The 24,816-nt window shown below is 39.0% G+C and overlaps 2 protein-coding genes across 2 annotated transcripts in view; one reads left to right on the forward strand and one right to left on the reverse strand.

The window, feature by feature from the left end:
- Positions 1–23,704, reverse strand: part of LOC124257534 (histone-lysine N-methyltransferase SMYD3-like) — a 39,057-nt gene extending 15,353 nt beyond the window's left edge. The window contains exons 1-8 of the mRNA XM_046691636.1: positions 23,506–23,704; positions 20,850–20,913; positions 19,733–19,843; positions 18,570–18,636; positions 17,620–17,750; positions 16,662–16,729; positions 14,896–15,004; positions 14,226–14,336 (exon numbers count right to left, since the gene is read on the reverse strand). Of these exons, the coding sequence (XP_046547592.1) occupies positions 14,226–14,336; positions 14,896–15,004; positions 16,662–16,729; positions 17,620–17,750; positions 18,570–18,636; positions 19,733–19,843; positions 20,850–20,913; positions 23,506–23,606 (762 nt within the window). The 5' untranslated portion in view covers positions 23,607–23,704. The remainder of the gene's footprint in view (positions 1–14,225; positions 14,337–14,895; positions 15,005–16,661; positions 16,730–17,619; positions 17,751–18,569; positions 18,637–19,732; positions 19,844–20,849; positions 20,914–23,505) is intronic.
- LOC124257526 (tripartite motif-containing protein 45-like) lies at positions 6,806–9,376 on the forward strand. The gene has a single exon (XM_046691623.1). It carries the CDS (start codon positions 7,437–7,439, stop codon positions 9,255–9,257), a length of 1,821 nt encoding a protein of 606 aa, XP_046547579.1. The 5' UTR covers positions 6,806–7,436; the 3' UTR covers positions 9,258–9,376.
- Positions 23,705–24,816: the final 1,112 nt, after the last annotated feature.

Here is a 24,816-nt window from a genome sequence, read left to right on the forward strand (position 1 = left end):
TGATAATACTTTTTCAAATGATAATACTTTGTGAAATGATAATACTTTTTTAAATGATAATACTTTGTGAAATGGTACTTTGTGAAATGATAATACTTTGTCAAATGACAATACTTTGTCAAATGATAATACTTTTTTAAATGATAATACTTTGTGAAATGATAATACTTTGTCAAATGAAAATACTTTGTGAAATGAAAATACTTTGTGAAATGATAATACTTTTTCAAATGATAATACTTTGTGAAATGATAATACTTTGTCAAATGATAATACTTTTTTAAATGATAATACTTTGTGAAATGATAATACTTTGTCAAATGACAATACTTTGTGAAATGGTAATACTTTTTTAAATGATAATACTTTGTGAAATGATAATACTTTGTCAAATGATAATACTTTGTGAAATGGTAATACTTTTTTAAATGATAATACTTTGTGAAATGGTACTTTGTGAAATGAAAATACTTTGTGAAATGAAAATACTTTGTGAAATGATAATACTTTGTGAAATGATAATACTTTTTCAAATGATAATACTTTGTCAAATGATAATACTTTGTGAAATGATAATACTTTGTCAAATGATAATACTTTTTCAAATGATAATACTTTGTGAAATGATAATACTTTGTGAAATGATAATACTTTGTCAAATGATAATACTTTTTCAAATGATAATACTTTGTGAAATGATAATACTTTGTGAAATGATAATACTTTGTGAAATGGTAATACTTTGTCAAATGATAATACTTTGTCAAATGATAATAATTTGTCAAATGATAATACTTTGTGAAATGATAATACTTTGTTAAATGATAATACTTTGTCAAATGACAATACTTTGTGAAATGATAATACTTTTTCAAATGATAATACTTTGTCAAATGACAATACTTTGTGAAATGATAATACTTTTTTAAATGATAATACTTTGTGAAATGGTACTTTGTGAAATGAAAATACTTTGTGAAATGATAATACTTTGTGAAATGATAATACTTTGTGAAATGATAATACTTTGTGAAATGATATTACTTTTTCAAATGGTAATACTTTGCGAAATGAAAATACTTTTTCAAATGATAATACTTTGTCAAATGACAATACAGTGCACTCTGTCAAACTCGGACTCTGTCTTTCTCGGATTGCTGTATAAACAGGACTGAACTCACGGTCCCGACGTAATCCTTCTTTGTTGTCATAATAAAAAAGTTCTGTATCTCGGACTCTCATTATTTCGGATTTCGGACCAAAGTGTCAGCCCGATAAGGTAGTTACATGTAAAAACATTGCTATATAATTCGGACTGAGCAGGAAGTCCGCTTGGCCAGTAAACCTTGAATAAACATTCCGTTGATTGGTTTGTGTTTTTTGTCTCATTTACTTAGCAGGAAGTCCGCTTGGCCAAGACCGCGTGGTCTAGCGGTGAACGCTTATTTACCTTTGATGCTACTAACACCAATTGTAAACTATAAAGTTTTGGGTAGAATAATGCTATTCTGAACATATTAAGTAAGAAATTGCTACCTATACGTAAATTATGGAACGTATTCGACTTATCGTGCTAGGCTATGACCTGTGACAAAAATGCTTCATGTATATATTTTCGCATTGAACATCGTGTCCGAGCGTGACGATTGAGGCGGCGAGAGCCGAGATGTCACTTGTCAGTGACATGACTTACATTACATGATCGCACAAAAAGATGGAAATAGTAATTTTATATGTACGTTTGACAACTTTTATGAATGTTGTTGTTGATTTCATTCATTAGTTTATTCAATTTATTTCATGAATTCCTCGAAACATAGTTACTTTGCTCTTTGACAATGTTATTGTGGACCCGATGCCGAAGCAGGTGTCCGAGAATCGTTGTTTTCAATAACATTGCGAAATATAGTTTATAATTTTAATTCTGCTGATAATAGGGAGATAACTCCATTAAAATCTGTGTACTTCGGACTACTGTATAATTCGGACTTTTTTAGTCGGTCCCAAGCTGGTCCGAATTAGACAGAGTGCACTGTACTTTGTCAAATGATAATACTTGGTGAACATAACAGTACTGTATTATGAGCTGATGCATCAGTGACCCACTGATCAGTTTCAGTCACAAATATGACATCTACAAACAGGGAGAGGAAATAAACACACAATACCTTACACACAGTAACACAATGTAACATAATTTGATACATTACAACCCACTTATGGATTGAATACACAAAATGAGAGGATCAGGCCTTGCAATGAACATGCAACCTGTCGCTGTGTCACCTGTCACAGCTGACTGAATGCAATAGACAAGCAACAGGTGCTTGAATAATCCAGCCTCTCACATGCTGCAGTGAAATGAACGTGTCATACAAAGACAGCCATATTATCACTACACACATGGTCAAACACTGACCCAGGCTAAAACAGGTAAATTGAAAATAGGATAAAAGGCCTATGTTCCAAGTTTTATTTTTAACCTAACATTCACTCTATCCATTCACCCATGGATAAGAGGCAATATAGTTTTCTGAATTGTACGAGCAAGGACTATAGTCAGTCTATTGGATATATTTTCATATATTCAGCTGGCATTTTTAACATTGCATTATATACTGTAGTGTATGACAAAATATCACCCAGGAGTACAAAAAGACAATTTTCAGTCATTCTGTAGATTCAGCTGACTATGAGCACAAGTTTCAATTCATATTTCAATTATTAGAACACCATACATGTATTTGGTTATAGTGGAAATTCATCCCAACCCATCAGCTTCTTTCTCTTTCTGAACCTGAAGCTTGTTCATTGTGTAACACCACACTCAGCAATCTCCCAGCTATATGACGGGGGTCTGTAAATAATCAAGTCTGGACCAGACAATCCAAAGGTCAATATTGTGAGCAAACAAGTCTGACCTTACAAATCAACCGGTCTCCTCTTACAACCTCAAAGCATACTAGTGATAAATTCTGAGTCAGAATCCCCAGGGGATGTTGTTTAAGAAATACAAGTCGTCTGTCCAAACCTAAATATTACTTATCTTCATAACAAAACAAATTGGTCATTTTTTTTTTTATTTCATTTGGTCAAGTTACTATAATAAACTGTAAACATGACCAGATGTTTTGTCTGTTGGAAGCCCATTACACTCCTGACTAGCAACAGGTGGTGAAATGAGTCAACACAGCGTGATCAAGTCAAAACATACTCTGTCATAGATATATGTATGTCTATGCAGCGGTGCTATCATGATTCATTCAAGTATTCGGTGAATTGAACTGCAGAGGTCCAGATAAGCTGCGTATCTGGGTAAAATACGCATAGAACACTTCCAATTACGCATTGAAAAATAATTGTTGCGTACCAATTCCGCATTTAAAATGTTAGATACGCAAAAAGTTTAAAACAAATGCGTACGGAATATATTTATAAAAATCGCTTGCGTAATGAAAAAGACGTCGATTGCTTTCAAGTTGTACTGTTAGTATAGGACAAGTGTTGTACTGTTAGCATAGGATGAGTGATTTTTTATGAAATCATTTCCATTATATTAAAGTTGGTTTTGATTAGGTATGACATAAGGCAGAACATACCTGCTTAGTAAACTTACTCAATGACATAATACTTAGGTGAGTAAAATGACTGAAATACGCAAATATTTGAAAGCAGTGGGTAAAGGAAAATGAAATACCCACTCAACATTCATAATACCCACTCCCAAAAAATTCAGTGGATACAGTACCCGCTAAATCTTATTTGGAGCTCTGGAACTGTATCCCATCATGAATTCAATTCATTATGCGTGGTCAATATAATTGAATGTTTACAAATATGCTTAAGAGTGTTTACGCTTGGAACTAGAATATTGTTTATCTAAGTGAGATACGCAAAATGGAATATATCCAAGCCATGCAGTAGCGCAATTTGTGTCATTTTGCCAAGGCCTTTTTACGGCACTGTCATTAGGCTACAACTGCATTGTTTGCGATGTATTGTTGTTTTGATTCATAGAAATTATTGAAATTTTTCAACCTAAGCAAACAAATGACATGGGTTTTTTTCTAATTCCTTGATATTGAATAAAGTACTAATGAATAAATATTTGTATTTAACATTCATAAAACATATCATATTCGCTTCATAGTGTATTCATTTCAGCCCTACTAAGAAGATCCCTAAAACAAAGGATCAATTATCAAAAACAGTGACGTCATTTGAACCAAAAATTGAAAGAAAAATATGAAACATTTCAAAAACCTATCCGGTACCCTTATTTAAATCAGAAGCTATGGTGAAATAAAATCAAAGAGATCATATTTAACTTTTCACACATTTCAAATATCTCCAACTGTTGACTAACGTTGAGATATACGACCATGACAAACACTGACCATGTGGACAGTTACTACTGCTGCTACATGATGTGGTTGTGTGAAGCCAAGATAAAGACATTACAACATGTATTGAGGTCACCAGCTGTGTGTAGATATAATCACACAAATCACACACAGTCGACAGACACGTGTGAGGAGTCCCATCACGCCTCAGCCTCACAACTCAAGGCCGATCAGGCATATGACACACACTGTCATCAGATATACTTGCGTTTGTCTAGACATGACAAACAGTACAGATTAAAAAGTCAGCTGTGTACAATAGATATCTAAAATAATCCTCATCGTAAATTTGAGTTTAGTTTTATGCTGCACTCAGCAATATTCCAGCTATATGGCGGACATAGTAAATATTTGGGGCAACATGATTCTCTATGATCATGATTACCACGGTTTTGTAATCATTTCTTTAAAACATGTTTAATTGGCTCTCCATGTTGGAGAAAAACATAAGCACATTAATCAATAATCAAGACCTTATGTTTAAATAATAAAACATAATAATCAATATATCGACATACAATCATTATATTCAGTCAAAGTTTTTGAACATGTGACATAAACACAACAAATCCAATTGTGGCCTTTTTCACGTAAGTTTCTTTTACACAAAATAATTATCAGTAAACAATATTTTTAATAAATAGAGGATTCATCACGAGGGCTTTTTCAAATGATCAGTATCAACCAAACAGAGCCGGGTCAGGTATTGCCAACAGCTAGCTCCATAACCTCCATATTCCTGTGGTATTCCATTTCATGAAACAATAATTTCATAAATATAACAAAAATTTCAATGCAAATCATATTCCCACACAAAAATAAGTAAATCCCATCCAGCAAGCCTGTTGCAGATAGATATTTGACAATGTTGTCTATATATATTAGTACTCTATTCCCAACAAACCATTTGCAACAAAAACTTTAGTTATGGCCAGATAGTCATGGACTGGACTGTCGTTTGTTTCTTATGAGTACAGGCAGATAATCTCTTTCCTCGTTCCTGCTCCTGAAATTTGCATAATGTAATCCAGTATTTACAACATGTATGTCGGTAATGTGCAATATTTCACAATGCACCTGTATATGTAAACAACGTTAGGAAGTGTTTGTAAGGAACAAATGGCTGTCTATGCAATGATATTGTAACAAGGATGAAAACTAACACAAAATACAGCAATGAATTCCAATGAAGCAGCAAGATAACTGTTATTTGACTGGTCACATTCTGGCTCAGGATAACCCTGATAATCGATGGTTATTCAAAGAATGTAGAAAAAGTTATACAAGCATGATTTGACCTTCCTCAGGGTTGTATGATATACAACAATACATGTACATTGAAAAAGATCTTTTTACGATTATTCTTGCTAGATTAAATGATAAATAGAGGATTCTAAACGACCTTCTGTGTAATACCATTTTTATTAAACGAGTTAATGATTTGTTATCTTTCACGAGTTTAATAAAAATGGTATTTCACGGAAGCGAGTTTAGTATTCTGTTTATTACTCTCCAACATAAACTGATAGAAACTGCCTACTAACAGTGTGATGACTTGCAGCTTTCCGCGAATCAAGCAAGGTCTAATACCATTGTGACAGATGTATTAGCATTGTGATGTCATAACTGTAAACCATCATACGTCATACGTCTAGCGGTATTACACTAGTGTGATATTTATGTAAAAATATTACACTGCAGTATCTTCCACAGGAGAGTAATAATACATGACATTATGGACAAAATTAAGTAACGATAATTTCATGTCTGATACATAAGGTTCTAAGGTGCCATTGGTCAACAGAGTGCACTTTCATCAAAGCTGTGAGATTAACTGCTCTGGACATCTGCATTAGATCAGAGCCAGACATTTTAAAATGTTTATCATGATATATTAATAGGAAGGCAGAAGTGCAAGACTAATAATATCGAACAGAGACATGCATATTATTTTGTGTTTCTCTTCATGATGAAAATATATTATAAATAAAGATAAACAAATATTCAAACAAAAATGTACAGACCCAAATATAAATAAAAAAGAACATGAAACAAGATATTTATTTACCAGAACCTGCTAAAGTAGTGAAAATAATCCGCGTGTGAAACAAACTTTAATTTTAGTATATTAAAAAAATATGATAAAAAAAACCAATTAAATGTTCCATTTTCATAAGAATAGCTGGCTTCACCTGTCCGGATCTGAACATCCCCGATTCCATCACATCTAATTACACATCATCAACATAACAGTGTTCCATTCATCCACTAATATCTGGAGGTGGGGCTGTATTTGTATAAATCACCCAAACAATAGAGGACTGGTAGACTTAGTGATATGGGCAAAGGTTCACTTTAGGTGATATGAAATCAATAGCCACCAGCTGTGCAATATACGCCATATAGCACACAAAACCTACAGTGCATAATCAATATCTGGATGCATGTCAGGAAATGTACGACCAAACATCTGTTGCAATTTCAGAAATTCAGAGTGTGACAATTTACACAAGCGACTGCGATGTAGAAGAAGGTGAGTGCTAATTCTGACGTGGCATATTGGGGAGACGGAAAATTCATGACGGTTTATCTTCTGAAGAGGATTCTTGAGGTTGATGAAGACTTTGATTGTGAACTGAACTTACAAAACTCATGTGGATTTCGTAACAGAGGATGTGAAATTGTATATGAATTCCTCCCACCACTGACTTGGTATCTATGTGTGAAGTCCCGAGACAATCTGAGATAATCCAAGATATCAGAGTGACATACGGATACTGCCGAACAATCTCACAAGTCAGAGTTACATGATAACTCCCAAGGACACAACACTACGAGTACCATAGATTTATCTGTGAATACATCCTTGAACACTTTGACACTTTAAACACACTGTGACAGTGCTTTTACTTAAAAATATGTTTCTCTAACTGAAAAGTATTGACAAACTCAAAACAATTATTCCTAAAATGAGACGTCAGTGAAACTGACTGCATCACAGAATCTGTTGGTTTCCATAGCAACAGTAGAATCATGCAGAACCCTATACAAGAACTGCTGCAGTGTGCCGTGTGTCTGGGCACCGTTGCACACCCTCGTGTCCTCCCTTGCTTCCACTCCTTCTGTGAATCCTGTCTCACCACTCACATCAGGACCACTACTGGCGTAAGTAGGTTCAGGCCAAGAAAATTCAACTGTCCCTCTTGCCGTATTTCGACAGACCTGCCCCCTGGTGGGACGGATGCCTTTCCCCATGACTTCAGACTCATCCAGTTCACCGACGCACTCAAGACGATTGTCAACCTCAAGAAAGAAGGCTTGTGTGGTATCTGTTGTACAGAGGAGTACTTCAGAAGCGCTCAACAGTTTTGTGCCGACTGTCAGAAGTACTTCTGCAATGACTGTTCCCTGAAACACCGGGTGACTCCAGTCCTGAGTCATCACTTTATGCTGGATCTCCCCGGGGATGGTCAGGGTGCCGGACCATCCTGCCACACTCATCCCAAAGAACCGGCCAAGTATGTTTGCAGTACCTGCACCTTCCCGGTGTGTGTCATCTGTGTAATGGGCCAACACAAGTTCCACAACATCGCCCATCTGAACCCATCCAGCTCCCTCCAGCGCACCGAGCTCCACGACAGCATGACCAACATACGAGAACAGATCTGGTCCACCCATGAGACACTGTTCAACCTTACATGTCTGGAGGGCAAACTCAAGGGGCTGTTTGAAGAGTCACGACTGCAGATCAAAAAAAGATCCCGGAAACTCATCAACCGTATCCTTGGTGATGAAGGCCAGCTCCTGAAGGAACTGGAAGCCATTTATGACACAAAATGCAGTGAAGTCTTCAAGATGAAGGAGACGTGTCGAAAGAAGTTGTCATCCTGTGAGACTCTCCAGTCGCAAATAGGGACATTGCTTCGTGCAGATGATATTCATGAACTGCTCATTAAGTATCCTACTCTGAGCGAAGAGCTGGAGAAGATACGACAACCCTCTTATCCCCTGAATTCACAAACCCTGCTGACATTTGTCAAGTTCAGACCTGGCCACTTCAAGCTTGGGAAGCTGTTGGAGGTGGATGTGAAGGACGAATCCAGGACTGTGGTCCCACAAGAGACAACTCTCGACACCAGCGACAGCAACTCTGGTGCAGAGCCTGATACTAGGTCCTTCATTCCAACATCTCTAAGATTTGTAGCTGATACTGATGATCGTTTGGACTTGTCGGACGATGATGAGGCATATGACCATGGCCTTCTACTGAGAACTGGACCATCTGCAACCCCAGATTTGAACCTGGATCTCCCTTACAAAACACCTCTCCAGTTGAGGAGTGTGTTTGGCAGCTACGGGCGATCAATGGGAAATATGTGTCTTCCATACAACATTTGTTTCACCGCGGATGATAAACTGGTGGTTGCAGAGAACGGAAACAGACGACTCCAAGTGTTTGACATTGATGGGGAATCTATTGAATTCATTGGAAGTGGTGAGATCATACCTAGATGTGTCACTCAAACACCATCAGGTGACCTTGCTGTCACAGACGAACTTTCAAAAACCATCAAGGTTTATGACTTGGGGGGCAACCTAAAGTTGACTTTAAATCCTGCTGGGGCAACATTTCCCTTTGGATTAGCCACTTCTCATACAGGCCTCTTTATCTTCACCGACATGATCTTCGAAAACGTCAGCATCATCACTGCATCTGGAATCCTCAAACGCCAGTTTGGATCTCATGGTTGTACACAAGATCGATTTGACAACCCAGGATACATTGCTGTCAGTCAGTACAGCAAAATCTTCGTCTCGATTCAAGCAATCATGCCATCAAGGTGTTCGACATGAATGGAACTTTTCTGTACAAATTTGGTAGCTATGGTACCAATGATGGCAGACTAAGGTACCCCAAAGCTATCTGCTTTGACATCTTTGGCAACATTTTCATCGCAGACTCCGGGAATGACCGAGTGTTGTTGTTTTCCAGCACTGGACAATATCTGGGTGTGGTTGTTGACAAAGACCAGGGACTGAAACGACCAACAGGTCTGAGCTATAGTAGTCAGGGTTGTCTAGCCGTCTCCATGCCTGATATGAACGAGATCAGGGTGTATCACCTCGTCTCACAGCCATATCCAGATGTCAGGCTCTGACAGACCCGGTGTCACATTGCTCAAAGTGATCTTACAGCTTGGACTATTATAAAAGAATCAAAGTGCCTATAATCTTAGTGATTAGATCACTTGATGCAAATGGACCATGTGTTTTATTGGGAATACACTTTCTAAGTCAAATATACATTTTAGTTCTATTGGGAAACAAGCATATTTATACTAGACAAAGGAACCCAGATCACAGTGTATGTTTGTTTCTTATTTAACACCGCACTCAGCAATATTCCAGCTAAATGGCTCGAAGTCTGGACCAGACAATCTTGTGATCAAATGAGCATTAATCTACGCAATTGTTCACGATGTATGAGATCTAGACTACCAGTTGTCGGACTTTTATTTCCTGTGGAAGCCACAGTGGCCGAGTGGGTTGGATCACTGACTTTGTGTGCATGCTGGGTGTAATCCCAAATATTACACATTATATATCTGACTACCTTCTAAAAGACATTGTGTATTCATAACTTCCATCTAGGTCTGGAAAAGTGATATTTGTTCCAATAGTACTGCAGTATCGAAGAGACCGCGACAAACATGATTCGCACAAGCATGGAAATTTTCAACTATTGTGCATAATAAAATATTGAATAAATTGAAAACTATAAAATTGTTGGGAACACAAGAGCTGTTTTTGAACAAGTAGAAATAAATAAGATATTCAACATGTTAAATGGATCTAACTACACGACAATGAACAATGCAGCAACCAATGAGCTCATTGCATCGTTTGCCGCTTTGAATGGTATTTCAGTTATTCTACAGCATGGCAGCTTCCTCTTAACCACTTCAGTGAAACCCATGTTGACAAATCACGGAACAAATCAAACTCATGATCACAAGCTTCTGGCACTGCTAAGAGCTACAAATGTGGGGCTCCTTTTCACGAAGCAACCTTTACTAAGGTTAACCTTAACTCCCATTCTTTAACATTGCACTAAGGTTACCTTAGTGACTTTACGATCACCTTAGTGCTTTGTGAAAGGAGGCCCAGCACCCTGAGTTGATATGCTGTGGAAGAGATTGCCCTTGTGATGGTGACATGAAGGTTCTCCCAAGGTCAAGGACACAGAAGTCTGGGAGTATTGTTTTATGCAGTTTCTAGCAATATTCCAGGAATATCAATGTGGGGAGGGACACCAGAAATGGGCTTCACACATTGTACCCATGTGGGGAATCAAACCGGTCTTCTGTGTAATGACCTTAACCTCTAAACTATGGCACCACCCACTTTATGCAGACATGTTGAGGTCAGGCAACAATTCTTTAAACTTGCTGGTATTTATGTCACAGCCTCTTAGGATCAGTAAGTCAGTAATGTCACACACTCAGGTACCTATACACAGCTTTCAGTCTACACTTGTCAGAGAGAAACACAAAGTATGTGATCCAGGCGACCAGTTGTAAGACTTTTGTTAAAGCGTTGGCTGAGTGGGCTAGATGGCTGACTTTGTGTCCTGGCAACCAGGCTTTACTCCTGTGAAGTGTGGGCTCAAACCCTGAATGGGACTAAGTCCCCAAAGTGCAAGAGTATACATGTACATTACTGAAAAGTGTAATCCCAAACACAACACATGTACAGGGGTGGAATTAAGTTTAAAATTGCTAGTGTATTCGGTACAGTGGCACATGTAAAATCACTTGCCCTGATAAATTTTCTACTATACTGTCTGTTTTCTTGTTGATTTTTTAACTGGACACCAGTACAGTGTGATATACAAATTTGCTTGCCCGACAAAAACCCACTGGACTCTCAAGGCCGGGCAATGGGTTATTTCCACCCCTGATATAACATTTGACAACATCCTAAAAAGACGAACATAGAGATTTTTTCTTGGTTACATCTTCTTTTTATTCCTCGAAAGTACAACGTTTCAGGGCTTGTTCTGGCCCCATCATCAGGTAAAACTGAACAGTAACTGTTAACTCTGGCCGTGGACGTCACAATGCTTATGACGTCACAATGCTATGACGACGCAATACATACAATAGATACAGATGACATGGTTAATAGAATACATGTTATTATGAATATATAAGATGTCGTTTACTGCAAAATTAATGGATCAATTTAGAACTGTGCAGATACTTATACAAAATTGTTGATTGATTTAGAAATGTACAGAGACGTATTTATAAATGTATAGAATGTAAAGTAATAGCAGTGTATACATAGAAATTATGCTTTATACATGCTTTATACATGGGAACAGTGACGAGGTAGGGTATTGTCTTATTGTTTTATGTACCATGCATTTGGGAGGTAGACACCCTGATCCCTGTTTATTGCTGGCTTTGTGCGTTTGATGAAGATAGCTTCAATCAACTTGCGTTTCCGCCAGTCACTGATGATTTTTTTTGCGAGGACTTCAGTTTCCCAGTCAATTTCATGATCGGGATTATTCATAATGTGTTGGGAAACTGCAGATTTCAGATCTGATTTGTCCACTGAAGTTTTGTGTTCTTTCACACGTGTAGCTACTGGTCTGCCTGAATATGAGATGCACACCTTTAGAGTCTCTATAAAAGACATATGTAAGCTAAAAAAGAGTTTTTTTTGCAGTGGTTTTGAGGAGAAGTGGATAAAGTACACCCCTGTTGTATGGGACGAACTGGATGAATAGAACCAAATTCAACTAAGTTCAAACATCTGTAGAAGTGACAAAATTAAGAAATTGGATGAACAAGGTATGAGATGCACACCTTTAGAGTCCCAATGAAACACACGTAGAAGCTCAATCAATTCTGTTGAGCAGCTTTTGTGGAGAAGTGGATAGACTTCATCCCCTATAACACTATATTCAGAGAGAAATTCAACAAAATTTATCTAAGTTCAAACGGCATTAAAATTGGAAAAATAAATAAAATACAAAATCAAAATATGAGATGCACGCCTTTAGAGTCCCTATAAAGCACATGTGTAATCTAAATGAATTCCATAGAGTAGTTTTTGAGGAGAAGTGGATAACGACACACCCCTCTTGGATGGAACGAACAGGCTGAATAGAACGAGATTCAACTAAGTTCAAACATCTGTAAAAGTGACAAAATTAAGAAATTGCATATAAAATTATGAAATGCACACCTTTAGAGTCCCTACAAAAAGACATGTAGAAGTTCATTCAATTCTGTTGAGCAGTTTTGTGGAGAAGTGGATAGACTTCATCCCCTATTACACTATCATCATAGAGAAATTCAGCAAAATGTACCTAAGTTCAAATGTCTCTAAACTTACCAAAAAAACAATAAAATAAAAACAAAATATGAGATGCACACCATGAGAGAGTCCCAAGAAAGCCAATGCATAAGTTCATTGAATTCCACAGAGCGGTTATGGTGGAGAAGTGGATAGAATGCATTCCCTGTTTCGGATCGAACGGACACCGAGGGTAACCTATATACCCCTGCCATATATGGGCGGGGCATAAAAATCATAAATTTGAGTGATTAGGAATAATGATTTGAATTCATGAAGTGATATGGTTCGATTCATGGAATACATTAGTAAAATCATACTTGGCTGTAGTAGGTTGACAAGGGAGAACAAGGTGAACAAAGTGAGTAAGCCGCTTGTTTCAGTCCAGGCCATGAAAGTAAGCGTTGTTTCAGTCCAGGCTATGAAAGTAAGCATTGTTTCAGTCCAGGCCATGAAAGTATGCGTTGTTTCAGTCCAGGCCATGAAAGTATGCGTTGTTTCAGTCCAGGCCATGAAAGTAAGCATTGTTTCACAGTCCAGGCCATGAAAGTAAGCCTTGTTTCAGTCCAGGCCATGAAAGTAAGCGTTTGTTTCAGTCCAGGCCATGAAAGTAAGCGTTGTTTCAGTCCACGCACCATGAAAGTAAGCGTTGTTTCAGTCCAGGCCATGAAAGTAAGCGTTGTTTCACAGTCGGGCCATGAAAGTAAGCGTTGATTCACAGTCCGGGCCATGAAAGTAAGCATTGTTTCACAGCCCGGCCATGAAAGTAAGCGTTGTTTCACAGTCCGGGCCATGAAAGTAAGCGTTGTTTCACAGTCCGGGCCATGAAAGTAAGCATTGTTTCACAGTCGGGCCATGAAAGTAAAGCGTTGTTTCACAGTCCGGGCCATGAAAGTAAGCGCTTGTTTCAGTCCGGGCTATGAAAGTAAGCGTTGTTTCAGTCCAGGCCATGAAAGTAAAGCGTTGTTTCAGTCAAGGCCATGAAAGTAAAGCGTTGTTTCAGTCCAGGCCATGAAAGTAAGCGTTGTTTGACAGTCCGACCATGAAAGTAAGCGTTGTTTCACAGTCCGCCATGAAAGTAAGCGTTGTTTCAGTCCGGGCCATGAAAGTAAGCGTTGTTTCACAGTCCGGCCATAAGTATGTGTTGTTTCACAGCCGGGCCATGAAAGTAAGCATTGTTTCACAGTCCGGGCCATGAAAGTAAGCGTTGTTTCACAGTCCAGGCCATGAAAGTAAGCGTTGTTTCACAGTCCGGGCCATGAAAGTCGGGCCATGAAAGCGTTGTTTCAGTCCGGGCCATGAAAGTAAGCGTTGTTTCAGTCCGGCCATGAAAGTAAGCGTTGTTTCACAGTCCGGGCCATGAAAGTAAGCATTGTTTCACAGTCCGGGCCATGAAAGCAAGTGTTAAAACAATGACACACAATCATCGAGGTCCGACATATTTTCACCTACCATGTCTGCTTCTGTGCATCTTCGACACTGACATGTGAAGTAGTACTGCTCCTCGAGTTGTTTCCTCCGCTCACCAGAGGGCGCTAGCTGGTCGATGTAACTGATGAGCACCTGGAAAGGACAAAATGAAGATGATACGGGGATGATGATTTTTATGGAGAAGTATGTACACCCACCCCTGCGTGTCAATGACGACACCCCTAGTATGTGTGTACAAAATTGATGACCCCCATTACCTCCCTCAAACAAAATGGGTGACCCTCCTTAAAATCATCAACCCCCACACCATAACTAATGAGCGATCCCTAATAAATTAACCTGCATTTTGTCTTTATTTATTGGAATTCAGATATCATTGATAGTCTGTCAGCTCCATAATTATTGTTGTTGTGTATTTTTGTGTGTTGTTAATGCTGCACTCAGCAGTATTCCAGCTATATGGCAGCAGTCTGTAAATAAGTGAGTCTGGACCAGCCAATCCAGTGATCAACCGCATGAGCATCGATCTACTTAATTGTGATCACGATGACATGTGTCCAACCAAGTCAGCGAGGTCTGACCACCCGATACCGTCCAGTAAGCCTCTTCACGACAAGCATGGGTTGCTGAAGACCAATTCTAACCCGGATCTTCATGGGTGATGAAATGCTTGTGAAGCAGTGAGACGTACTTGTGTTGGCTGGTCACTAGGTATATCCGTCAGACACCTCACCGAGAGGGTCGTTCCAATGAACACAGCAACAGCATTAGGGACACAGCTGTGGTCCAACAGTGAGGGGCTGTCAACACAATAATAATTGTCATGACACATAATAGACCATATATTCCTTTCTGTTCACAAGAGAAGTTCAAGAGTATTTAATGCAAAATATGAGGGTAGTGTCTGCTTGTGTTAAATTTAACTATGCATTTTTGTCTCAATATTGACTGTTGCCAAGGAGGCCTCAGCCTATATCCCTCGGCCTATATCCCTCGCCTGTATCCCTGGGCCTGTATCCCTGGACCTGTATCCCTCCGCCGCCTATATCCCTCCCCCTATATCCCTCCCTGTATCCTCCCCTATATCCCTCCACCTATATCCCTCCTATATCCCTCCACCTATATCCCTCCTCGCCTATATCCTCCTATATCCAGCCTATATCCCTCCAGCCTATATCCCTCCACTATATCCCTCCGCCTGTATCCCTCCCCTGTATCCCTCCCCTATATCCCTCCGCCTATATCCCTCCACTATATCCCTCCGCCTATATCCCTCCACTATATCCCTCCACCTATATCCCTCCGCCTATATCCCTCCCCTATATCCCTCCCCTATATCCCTCAGCCTATATCCCTCCACCTATATCCCTCCGCCTATATCCCTCCAGGTAAGTGAGCAGATAATGAACTTAGCCTATGAAGATATGAAACTTACATGACAAGAATAGTACATAGGGGTGGGTATTGCAGAGAATTTTCATATTGCAATATATTGCGATGTGGAAGCATATATTGCGATATGTATTGCAATATATTGCAAGAAGTATTTTTTAACAAAATCTATTTATAATCGAAGTTAATGCTTGATTATAAAGCAAAAACACAACAAAATCACTATGATTGATTAACCTTTAATAAAAACTTTTAATCATGACAAAAATAAAATGTAAGTAACATTTGGCACTAATGAAACAGGGAAAGAACAATTAAAAAACGGAAATATCCGAAGATTTCCGAGTGCTCACTAAGTTTTCGAATGCATGTCAAAATACCGTATTCGATCAGTATCGCAATGCATTATCGTTTTCATGTCTGAACCGGTAAATACCGGTAAACCCGGTTATATTAGCAGCCCTAATAGTACAAACAAGAAGACATGGTCATCAATATCCCTTCCAGTGTTCTATTCCTATTTGGTTCCTGTTTTTAACTCCACCACAACATTCATGTCCTGAAAACATATACCACAGTTGGTTTCCCTATCTTTAACGGTCACTGACAAGATCTGTTCCCATTGGGGATAACGTGCACTAAGACTCAAGAAATGCATGACAAGGGCCACAACTCTGTAACAAATTGTAACACGGTTTTCGTTTTCAAACTCCATCAATGTATTTATGTCCTGAAAACACATACCAAATTCAGGCGGAAGCAATGACAGATGGACAGACGGAGCTCAAACCTATATCCCCCTCCCAATTCGTGGCAGGGACAACAAATATGAAACTTGCATGACATCAATAGTACAAATAATGAGTTACAACACCAATCTAAATTCTGTTACCTGTTGTACCTGCAGAGATTAATATTAGCCTGTGGTTTTCTCGTTAACATTTGAAAATAGCAACTCACACATTTTCTTCATGTTCTGCTGATGATTCAGTAATAAATAACCTAACAAAGAATATGATTCAATGATCTGAAGAAATCGTATCTGGAATTATTATTTTCACACACCTGAGATAGACTCCTGACCCAATCGGCTGCATTTCACCATCACAGATTGAGAATGTGTTGATTACCATCTGAAATTGAACAACCAATATCAATTCAACAAAAATGGCTTAAATAAGTGTAATAACAGCCGGCCAAAAGTTTTACATGCTGACTTTTGAAAGGTCAACATTATTTAACATTTTTGATATTTGGTTTGTCGTTTAACACCACACTCAGCAATATTCCAGCTGTATGGTTCCTGTCTGTTAATAATTGAGTCTGGACCAGACAATCCAGTGATCAATAGCATTAACATTAGGGCTGCCCAATATAACCAGTTTACGGTATTTACGGTTCAGACATGTAAAGCGATATGTATTGCGATACGCTGATCGAAAACCAGTATTTTGACTTTCATTCGAAAACTTCGTAACACTCGAAATGTTAGGATATTTCTTTGTTTCATTTGTGCCAAATATTATTCATTTTGTCATGATTAAAAGTGTTTATTAAAGCTTAATCAAGCTTAGTGATTTTGTTGTGTTCATGCTTTATAAATCAAGCATTAACTCCATTATAACGTAGTTTTTGTTTAAAAATACTTCTTGCAATATATTGCAATACATATCGCAATATATGCTTGCAGATCGCAATATATCATAATATGAAAATTCTCATTCTCTGCAATACCCACTTCTAATTAACATCAAGTTACGCAATTGGGATATGATGACATGTGTCAACCAAGTCAGTGAACCTGATCACTCATGACCCATGTTAATCACCTCTTACAACTAGCATGGGTTGTTGAAAACCAATTCAAACAGGGGTTTCACTGGTCCATGTTCCTTTTTAACACCCACAACCAATCCATGACATAAATATTACAGCAAAGTTTGACAAGAAATACAAAATTCATTCAACATGCAGAGTTAAAGGATTGTATTTTGTGGGCATTTGGCTCTGTTGAAGTACTGACCCTCCCGAACATATCTACAAGTTCTCCAGCCTCGGGTAGAGACACCGAGTCCCCAACCATCTGTCTCAAGGTGAACGTTGCCTGGGCTAGCAGATCACTTCTATTCTCATCTTGAAGGATTTCACGAGAATCTGAAGTATGAAAAAGGTAATTTGAGAAAGAAATGTTTCTGCATTGTTAAAAACAAGATCAATGATTATGCATGTTCACATGAACAAATTACAAGCTGTTTTATACAATCATGAACTTTTCTCTAAAAGCTGCCAAACAGTAACATGCTTATGCATCCATCATGAAATGTTTCCATCCTATCATGTCCATTCATGACTAAATGACAAAATAAAACTATAATCAATAATTATACTCTTATGCAAAACTGCAAAGTGAGCGCGTCTGGTTTTACGTCACTTTTCCCAATATTCCAGCAATATCCACAAGGGCCCCCAGAAATAGGCATTGTACCCATGTGAGGAATCAAACCCGGGTCTCCACCATACTACCACATCACCCCTCAAAACTGTAAAGACAGCAAGAACTTCTCTACATTTCTCAACAGTGAAGTGTGAGTGAGTGAAGTGTGAGTGAGTGCAGTTCTAACCCGGATCTTAAAGGGTCGTGAAGTATGAACTAGACACACTAGATAATATTGGTGACAAACTCGACAGAAAGTACCTTGATTAGTTTTAGATTTGAACCCACCAGAAAATGGGTACCTGGTGGGACAAGTCATATTAACCTTCTAGCGTCTCACAGGCAACTTGGGTTATCCGGGGTAATAATAATCCTGCTCTATTACCATGCTGTCGGGGTGAATATAGTGTAATATAAATGGACTAATTATAACCATAAAAAAAATTTCTTTGGTAGGCCTGTAGGAGGTGAAACTCTACATAGCTTAATGTGATACCAAAGACACATAGACATCCACGTCTCCAGTCTCAGTAACTCACGCGTTTCAAGCTCTACAAAGGGTCGCCAGTTTGCACTGTCCCACTCCGTCTTCTGACCGTCTCCACGCTGCAATCATAACAAGCATGAAACACCCTATCAATGAACGAGTGAGTGAGGTCAGTTTTATGCTGCAGTCAGCAATATTCCAGCAATATGGCGGCCGTCTGTAAATAATTGAGTCTTGACCAGACAATCCAGTGATCAACAGCATGAGCACCAACCTAAGCAATTAGGATACGATGACATGTGTCAACCAAGTCAGCGAGCCTGACCACCCGATCCCGCTAGTCGCATCTTGCGACAAGCCTTGTGTTATATTGAATGTAAGACAAACTCATGACGCATGATCATCAGTCAACAACAATGAAATAAACAAAGTGAGTGAGTGAGTTTAGCTTTACACCACACTCAGCAATATTCCAGCTATATGGCTGCGGTCTGTAAATGATTGAGTCGGAACCAGACAATCCAGAGATCAACGAAATTAACATAAAAGGTAACCAATCATTCTATGCATTTGACCACTTGAAATGGCTCATTATTGAAATTTGTCTTGAAAACTGGAAAAATAAGAATAAATTCAAAATACCATACCTGTGAATTATTTTATCAAGATATACTGAATGTTTTATCTTAAAAAAAGTGCTACAAGACCAGGGGCGGATACAGTATTTTGAGGAAGGGGGATGCACAGTTCATTTTCACCCATTTTAATGAGTTTCACTGGTCTCTTAATATACTTTCAGGATAAAAGGGGTGCACTCCACACACACCCGACCCCACTCTGGATCTGCCTATGACTGACTGACTGAATTTGGTTTTACGCCGCTTTTAGCAATATTCCAGCAACGTCACGCAGGGGACACCAGAAATGGGCTTCACAAATTGTACCCATGTGGGGATTCGATCCCGGGTCTTCGGCATGACGAGCCAACGCTTTAACCACTGGGCTACCCCACCACCCCAGATCTGCCTATGAAGACTGTGCGCTTTCAACTTTCTTGCATGCAGGCACCAATGAGTGAGTTAGTTTGGTTTTAACGCTGCTTTGAGCAATATTCCAGCAATATCACAGTGAGGGATACCAGAAATGGGCTTCCCACATTGTACCCATGTGGCTACCTCGATGCCCCGCTGGCAGCAATGTGTATGTGGGGCTTACCTGAAGCCTTATAAGGAGTCGGAGCAGCAACCGTACACTGTCTGTTGGGATTTTTGGTGCCACACGTTTCAGACATGGACACTCATCTTTGTGAAGTGGCCAATCTTTCTTCTGTTGAGAAAAATCTAGTGTGTTCAGTCTGTCAATATAATTACAACTGCTACCCCACTGCAACAATAAATAACACCCAAGTTCCTTAATAAATTCATATGTGATGATGGTTTTAGTGTAAACATATCTGTAGTAATTGTCAGTAGCAACTAAAGACAAACGAGGCTCTTGATACATCAATATTTACAAGTCCTGCACTGTATTACATACAATTCATTACATCATAAGTACCGTATTTCCTCTAACAAACGCTGGCCTTCTAATAAGCACCGGGTCTCTAATAAGCGCCGGGTACATTTTCTACAAAAGTATTCTCCGTTGATCCAAAAATAGATTCATTTAGTAATGGTCCCTAACTGACATCACGCTCACTAACAATTAATTACAGTACACCCAGTAAGCGCTTAATAGGCGCAGAGGCTCTAATAAACGCCGGGTCTGGAAGTCCGTTGAAAAAATAAGTGCTAAGATGCTTATTAGACAAAATACGGTAAAATACATGTAAAACGTGAATAATAACGGCAAGTCTTCAAGAACCAGTTTATGCAGATTCTCTAGCATTTCCTGGCAGGTTATAAACAGCAGAATCTGAGCAGAGACCCAAAGCTTATATGTTTCATTCCTACAATACCACATCTTTGCTATCTTAGATTGGAAGAAAAGTGATTTCGGTTCGTGGTTCACCGTCAAAAAGTGAGAGAATATGCACTTCTTAAATACAAGTACTGTATCATGATACAAATTATATCAACCAATATTGAATGTGTAATGTATAGCAGCCTCACTGTATCATTACACACCTAATGGGCTAAGAGATGAAAACCTTGTTTGTATGACATTTAATAAGGCAAAGCTAACAGAGTAGCCAATGCACTAAGGGACATAACTCCAATTTCTTACCCCCTAATAGTGATTGCACTGTCAAAATGTATCGACTACTGTCAGCCCAACAGGTTTTGTAACAAAGGTTTGGTTTTCATCAGTGCCCCTCGAACACAATACCCACCTGACAGGCTCGGGAACAGTAGTACAGAAACATACAAGCTGTGCATTTCTTCAGAACCTTGCCACTGGAACACAGAAGCAAACCAATGTTTGACACCATGACAAATTAGCAAGAACTGTTACCTGGCTGCTCCCCGTAAAAGATTGGTCAGAGCTCCAGATAAGATTTAGTACCCACTGTATTTTTTTGGAGTGGGTATTATGAATGTTGAGTGGGTATTTCATTTTCCGTTACCCACTGCTTTCAAACATGTGCGTATTTCAGTTATTTTTATGTCATTGAGTAAGTTTACTAAGCAGGTATATTCTGCCTTATGTCATACCTAATCAAAACCAACTTAAATATAATACAATTGATTTCATAAAAAATCACTCATCCTATACTGACAGTACAACACTTGTCCTATATTAACAATACAACTTGATAGCAATCGATGTCTTTTTCATTACGAAAGCGATTTTTATAAATATATTCTGTACGCATTTGTTTTAAACTTTTTTGCGTATCTAACATTTTAAATGCGTAATTGGTACGCAACAATTATTTTTCAATGCGTTATTGGAAATTTTCTATGCGTATTTTACCCAGATACGCAGCTTATCTGGGCCTCTGGATTGATAATTGCAATCTGCTGGTTATTAGCCATGTTAACTGACAAATCTGTTGATCAATCCAACAGATAAACAGGAGAACAACTGCCGTGCTTCAGGTGATAGAAATCATTGGATGCTTATTAATATAGTTAACAAAAACATTCTGGAATGCTTTACTTGTTTTGCTGTTATTTTTGCTTATTAAAAACTGTCACCAAAAGATCTTATTGACTAACATCACCACCATCATTCACTTTGTCTGTCTCGGTTTCCCAACAACTAATTTTCCCTTCCACCCTTTCTGATCCACAAGACCGCCTCCGTGGTGTAGTGGTTAGAGCGTCCGCCCGGAGAGCAGAAGGTCGCGGGTTCGATCCCCGACCGCGTCATAAAAAAAGACGTTAAAATAAGGTACTTGTTGGTCCCTGCCTGGCGCTCGCCATTAATGGGTACAACAAGGACTGGTCGGCTCGGAGTCAGTATAATGTGTCTGAGTGGGGTATTCATGCTTCACTGCGGCATGGTATCTCAGTGGGCTAGCACTATAAAACCAGCTTAAGTCTGGGCTAGTACAAGCAGCCGCACATACACACGCATGCACGTCGTCATAGGAGCGAAATATTTTCAAGCACGACGTTAAACCCAATTTCACCTCACCTCCTCACCTCTGATCCACAAAAGCTGTAAATGAAAAAAGTCTAGATTTCCCTTAGGTTCTGATTCTCTAACTTCAATTGGGCTCCTTTTCAATCTAAACTGAATTGTTTCTTTCTCTAAAAGTCACATATTCTAGGGCTGGCTAAAATGGTCAATAATCTAAAACATCGTTGATTGAAAAAACATCGTTGATTATCGTTATGAAGATCATTAATATTATCAATAATCAATCGATATTTAGTTAATGATGATTAATTTCTATGAGCTCAATCGATAGCCAGCAAAAGCTATAAATGAAGCAAGTCTAGATTTTCCTTAGGTTCTGATTCTCAACGTTTAATAGGGCTCCCTTTCAATCTTAATTGAGTCCTTTGTTTCTCTCAAAATTTCATACTTTCAGAGTATGTGTAGGTCCATCATTCATAGTTCTCCACTGTTATATTTGATGGGAGGGCAGGAGTGGAGACTAACGAAAGCCAAGATCAAAGATGTTTGTTGCTTATCACCACCCTACGCAATATTACAGCTATATGAGTGAGCGAGTTTAGTTTTACGCCGCGTTCAGCAATGTTCCAGCTATATGGTGGCAGTCTGTAAACAATCGAGTCTGGACCAGACAATCTAGTGATCAACAGCATGAGCATCGATCTGCGCAATTCGGAATTGATGACATGTGTCAACCAAGCCAGCGAGCCTGACCACCTGATCCTGTTAGTCGCCTCTTACGACAAGCATGGGTTACTGAAGGTTCATTCTAACCCGGACCTTCACGGGTCTACAGCTATATGATGGCAGTCTGTAAAGAATTAAGTCTGGAATAGACAATCCAGTGACTGACATAATGAGCATTGAACCCCGCATCAACCAGGTCAGCGACTACTTATAAGCCCCTGTGATACATACTGAAACTGCCATGGAATATGTGCAAGACAGACAGCTGTATAGCCTTTTTCTGCTGGGACCGTTCATAATCTATGGCTAGGGGGGTGATGATGATTTCTATGGAGATGCATGTACAATGTGAATGATCCCCCCTTCCCCCCTAAAATTTATGTACAAAGTAAGTGATGTTTATGTACAAGATGACACTCACCCCCCTTAAAATCCCTGTCTCTCTCTCTCTCACACACACACACACACACACACACACACACACACACACACACACACACACACACACACACACACACACACACACACACACACACACACACACACACACACACACACACACACAAATTTTGGTTTGTCTGGTTTGTACACACAGATAGCACTACGCTAAAAGCAGGTCAGTCAAATATTAATTTGTTTTCATTTTCAAAAGACATTCATGTGCACATCGAAATCTCGGGGAATCCTGTTTCTTGAAAATCAGTTACATGGAAATGTTTAACTCGCAGTCGCACCATGTAAAGCAGTTATCGCATCTTGTCCCACGATGTTTCTGCCCGAGAACGTGTGCGTATGGGTCTGCCCGTACAATGACATCTCCTTTCTTCCAGCCCATGACTTTCAAACGAACGCTCGAACCTCCACCTTTCTCACTGAAGGCATGTTGTGTCTAAACTGGTGCCTAGCTTCCTTTGCGACTCGTCAGCTTGCACTAACGCAAAAGTATATTACGATATGGGAGACGGGGCCCAGCTTACCTAGCGCACGCCTTACACGTTTGAAGAGAAGATGGCGGCAAAGTGAAGTCGTCAAACCAATCAAATTGCTTGCATTCACGACCCCTTGTAGCAACAACAACATGTAAACATTAGCACGTGTTGGTGAGTGGGCGTGTCACCATGAAATAAAATATCCCCAATGATGGTTAATGTGTTAAAAGAGAGAAACATATAATCTAATACTGCAAAATAGGAATTATATGTTTGCATTGGAGTGATGTAAACAGGAAAAATCAGGCTGAACTGATACTAATACTGTTAACTCGTCCATGACGTAAAATATGTCACTGCGGTTAGTTCTCATGTTCTATCTTTAAATAGCTACGTGTATCAGTTTGTACTTAAATGTATTCTACAAGTACAAAATGAAGTAGGAATACATGACATACAATCTAAAATTATATTTAAGATAATATCCCAACAAATCAGACGGCATTGTGAGGGTTTAGAATAGGTAATACGGTATGCTGGAGATCTCCGGTGTGTGTGTGTGCGTGTGTGTGTGTGTATGTGTATGCGCGCACGCGCACTCTAAACCTAAGCGTTCTAGTTCTGAACACTATGAGAACACCCTTCCTGTAACAGATTTAGAACGCTGTCGGAGTGTTCTGATTTAGACACTATGTGTTCTGTCGTCAGAACACTAGTGTTCCACTTACAGAACGCTCGTGTTCTAGATTTCAGAACACTCTTTGTGTGTTCTGTATGTGTTCAATTCAGAACACCCCAGAACACCCCAGAACACCCCAGGACGCCTCGGACGCTGTAACAGATTTAGAGCGCCCTTTGAGTGTTCTGAGCCTTATTTCAGAACACTAAAGTACTGTCGGAAATAGAAAAAAACTGTTTTTAGGCTGTTACTCTGTATCCCTAAAATTTACACAATTGCAAATAGCATATGTCGAAATAACCCACTTCGGCCTAACTGGGCGTTCAGTGGGATGCGTAATACGATATCCAGAAAAGCATGTTTACTCGTAAAATCGGGCAAAACTTAGAAAAAATACGAATAGCTGCTGAAAACAATAGATCAGACTATAGATGGCA

The sequence above is a fragment of the Haliotis rubra genome, unplaced genomic scaffold, assembly GCF_003918875.1.
Source record: "Haliotis rubra isolate DU_JTF1 unplaced genomic scaffold, ASM391887v1 Scf117, whole genome shotgun sequence".
NCBI classification, from domain to species: Eukaryota; Metazoa; Mollusca; class Gastropoda; order Lepetellida; family Haliotidae; genus Haliotis; species Haliotis rubra.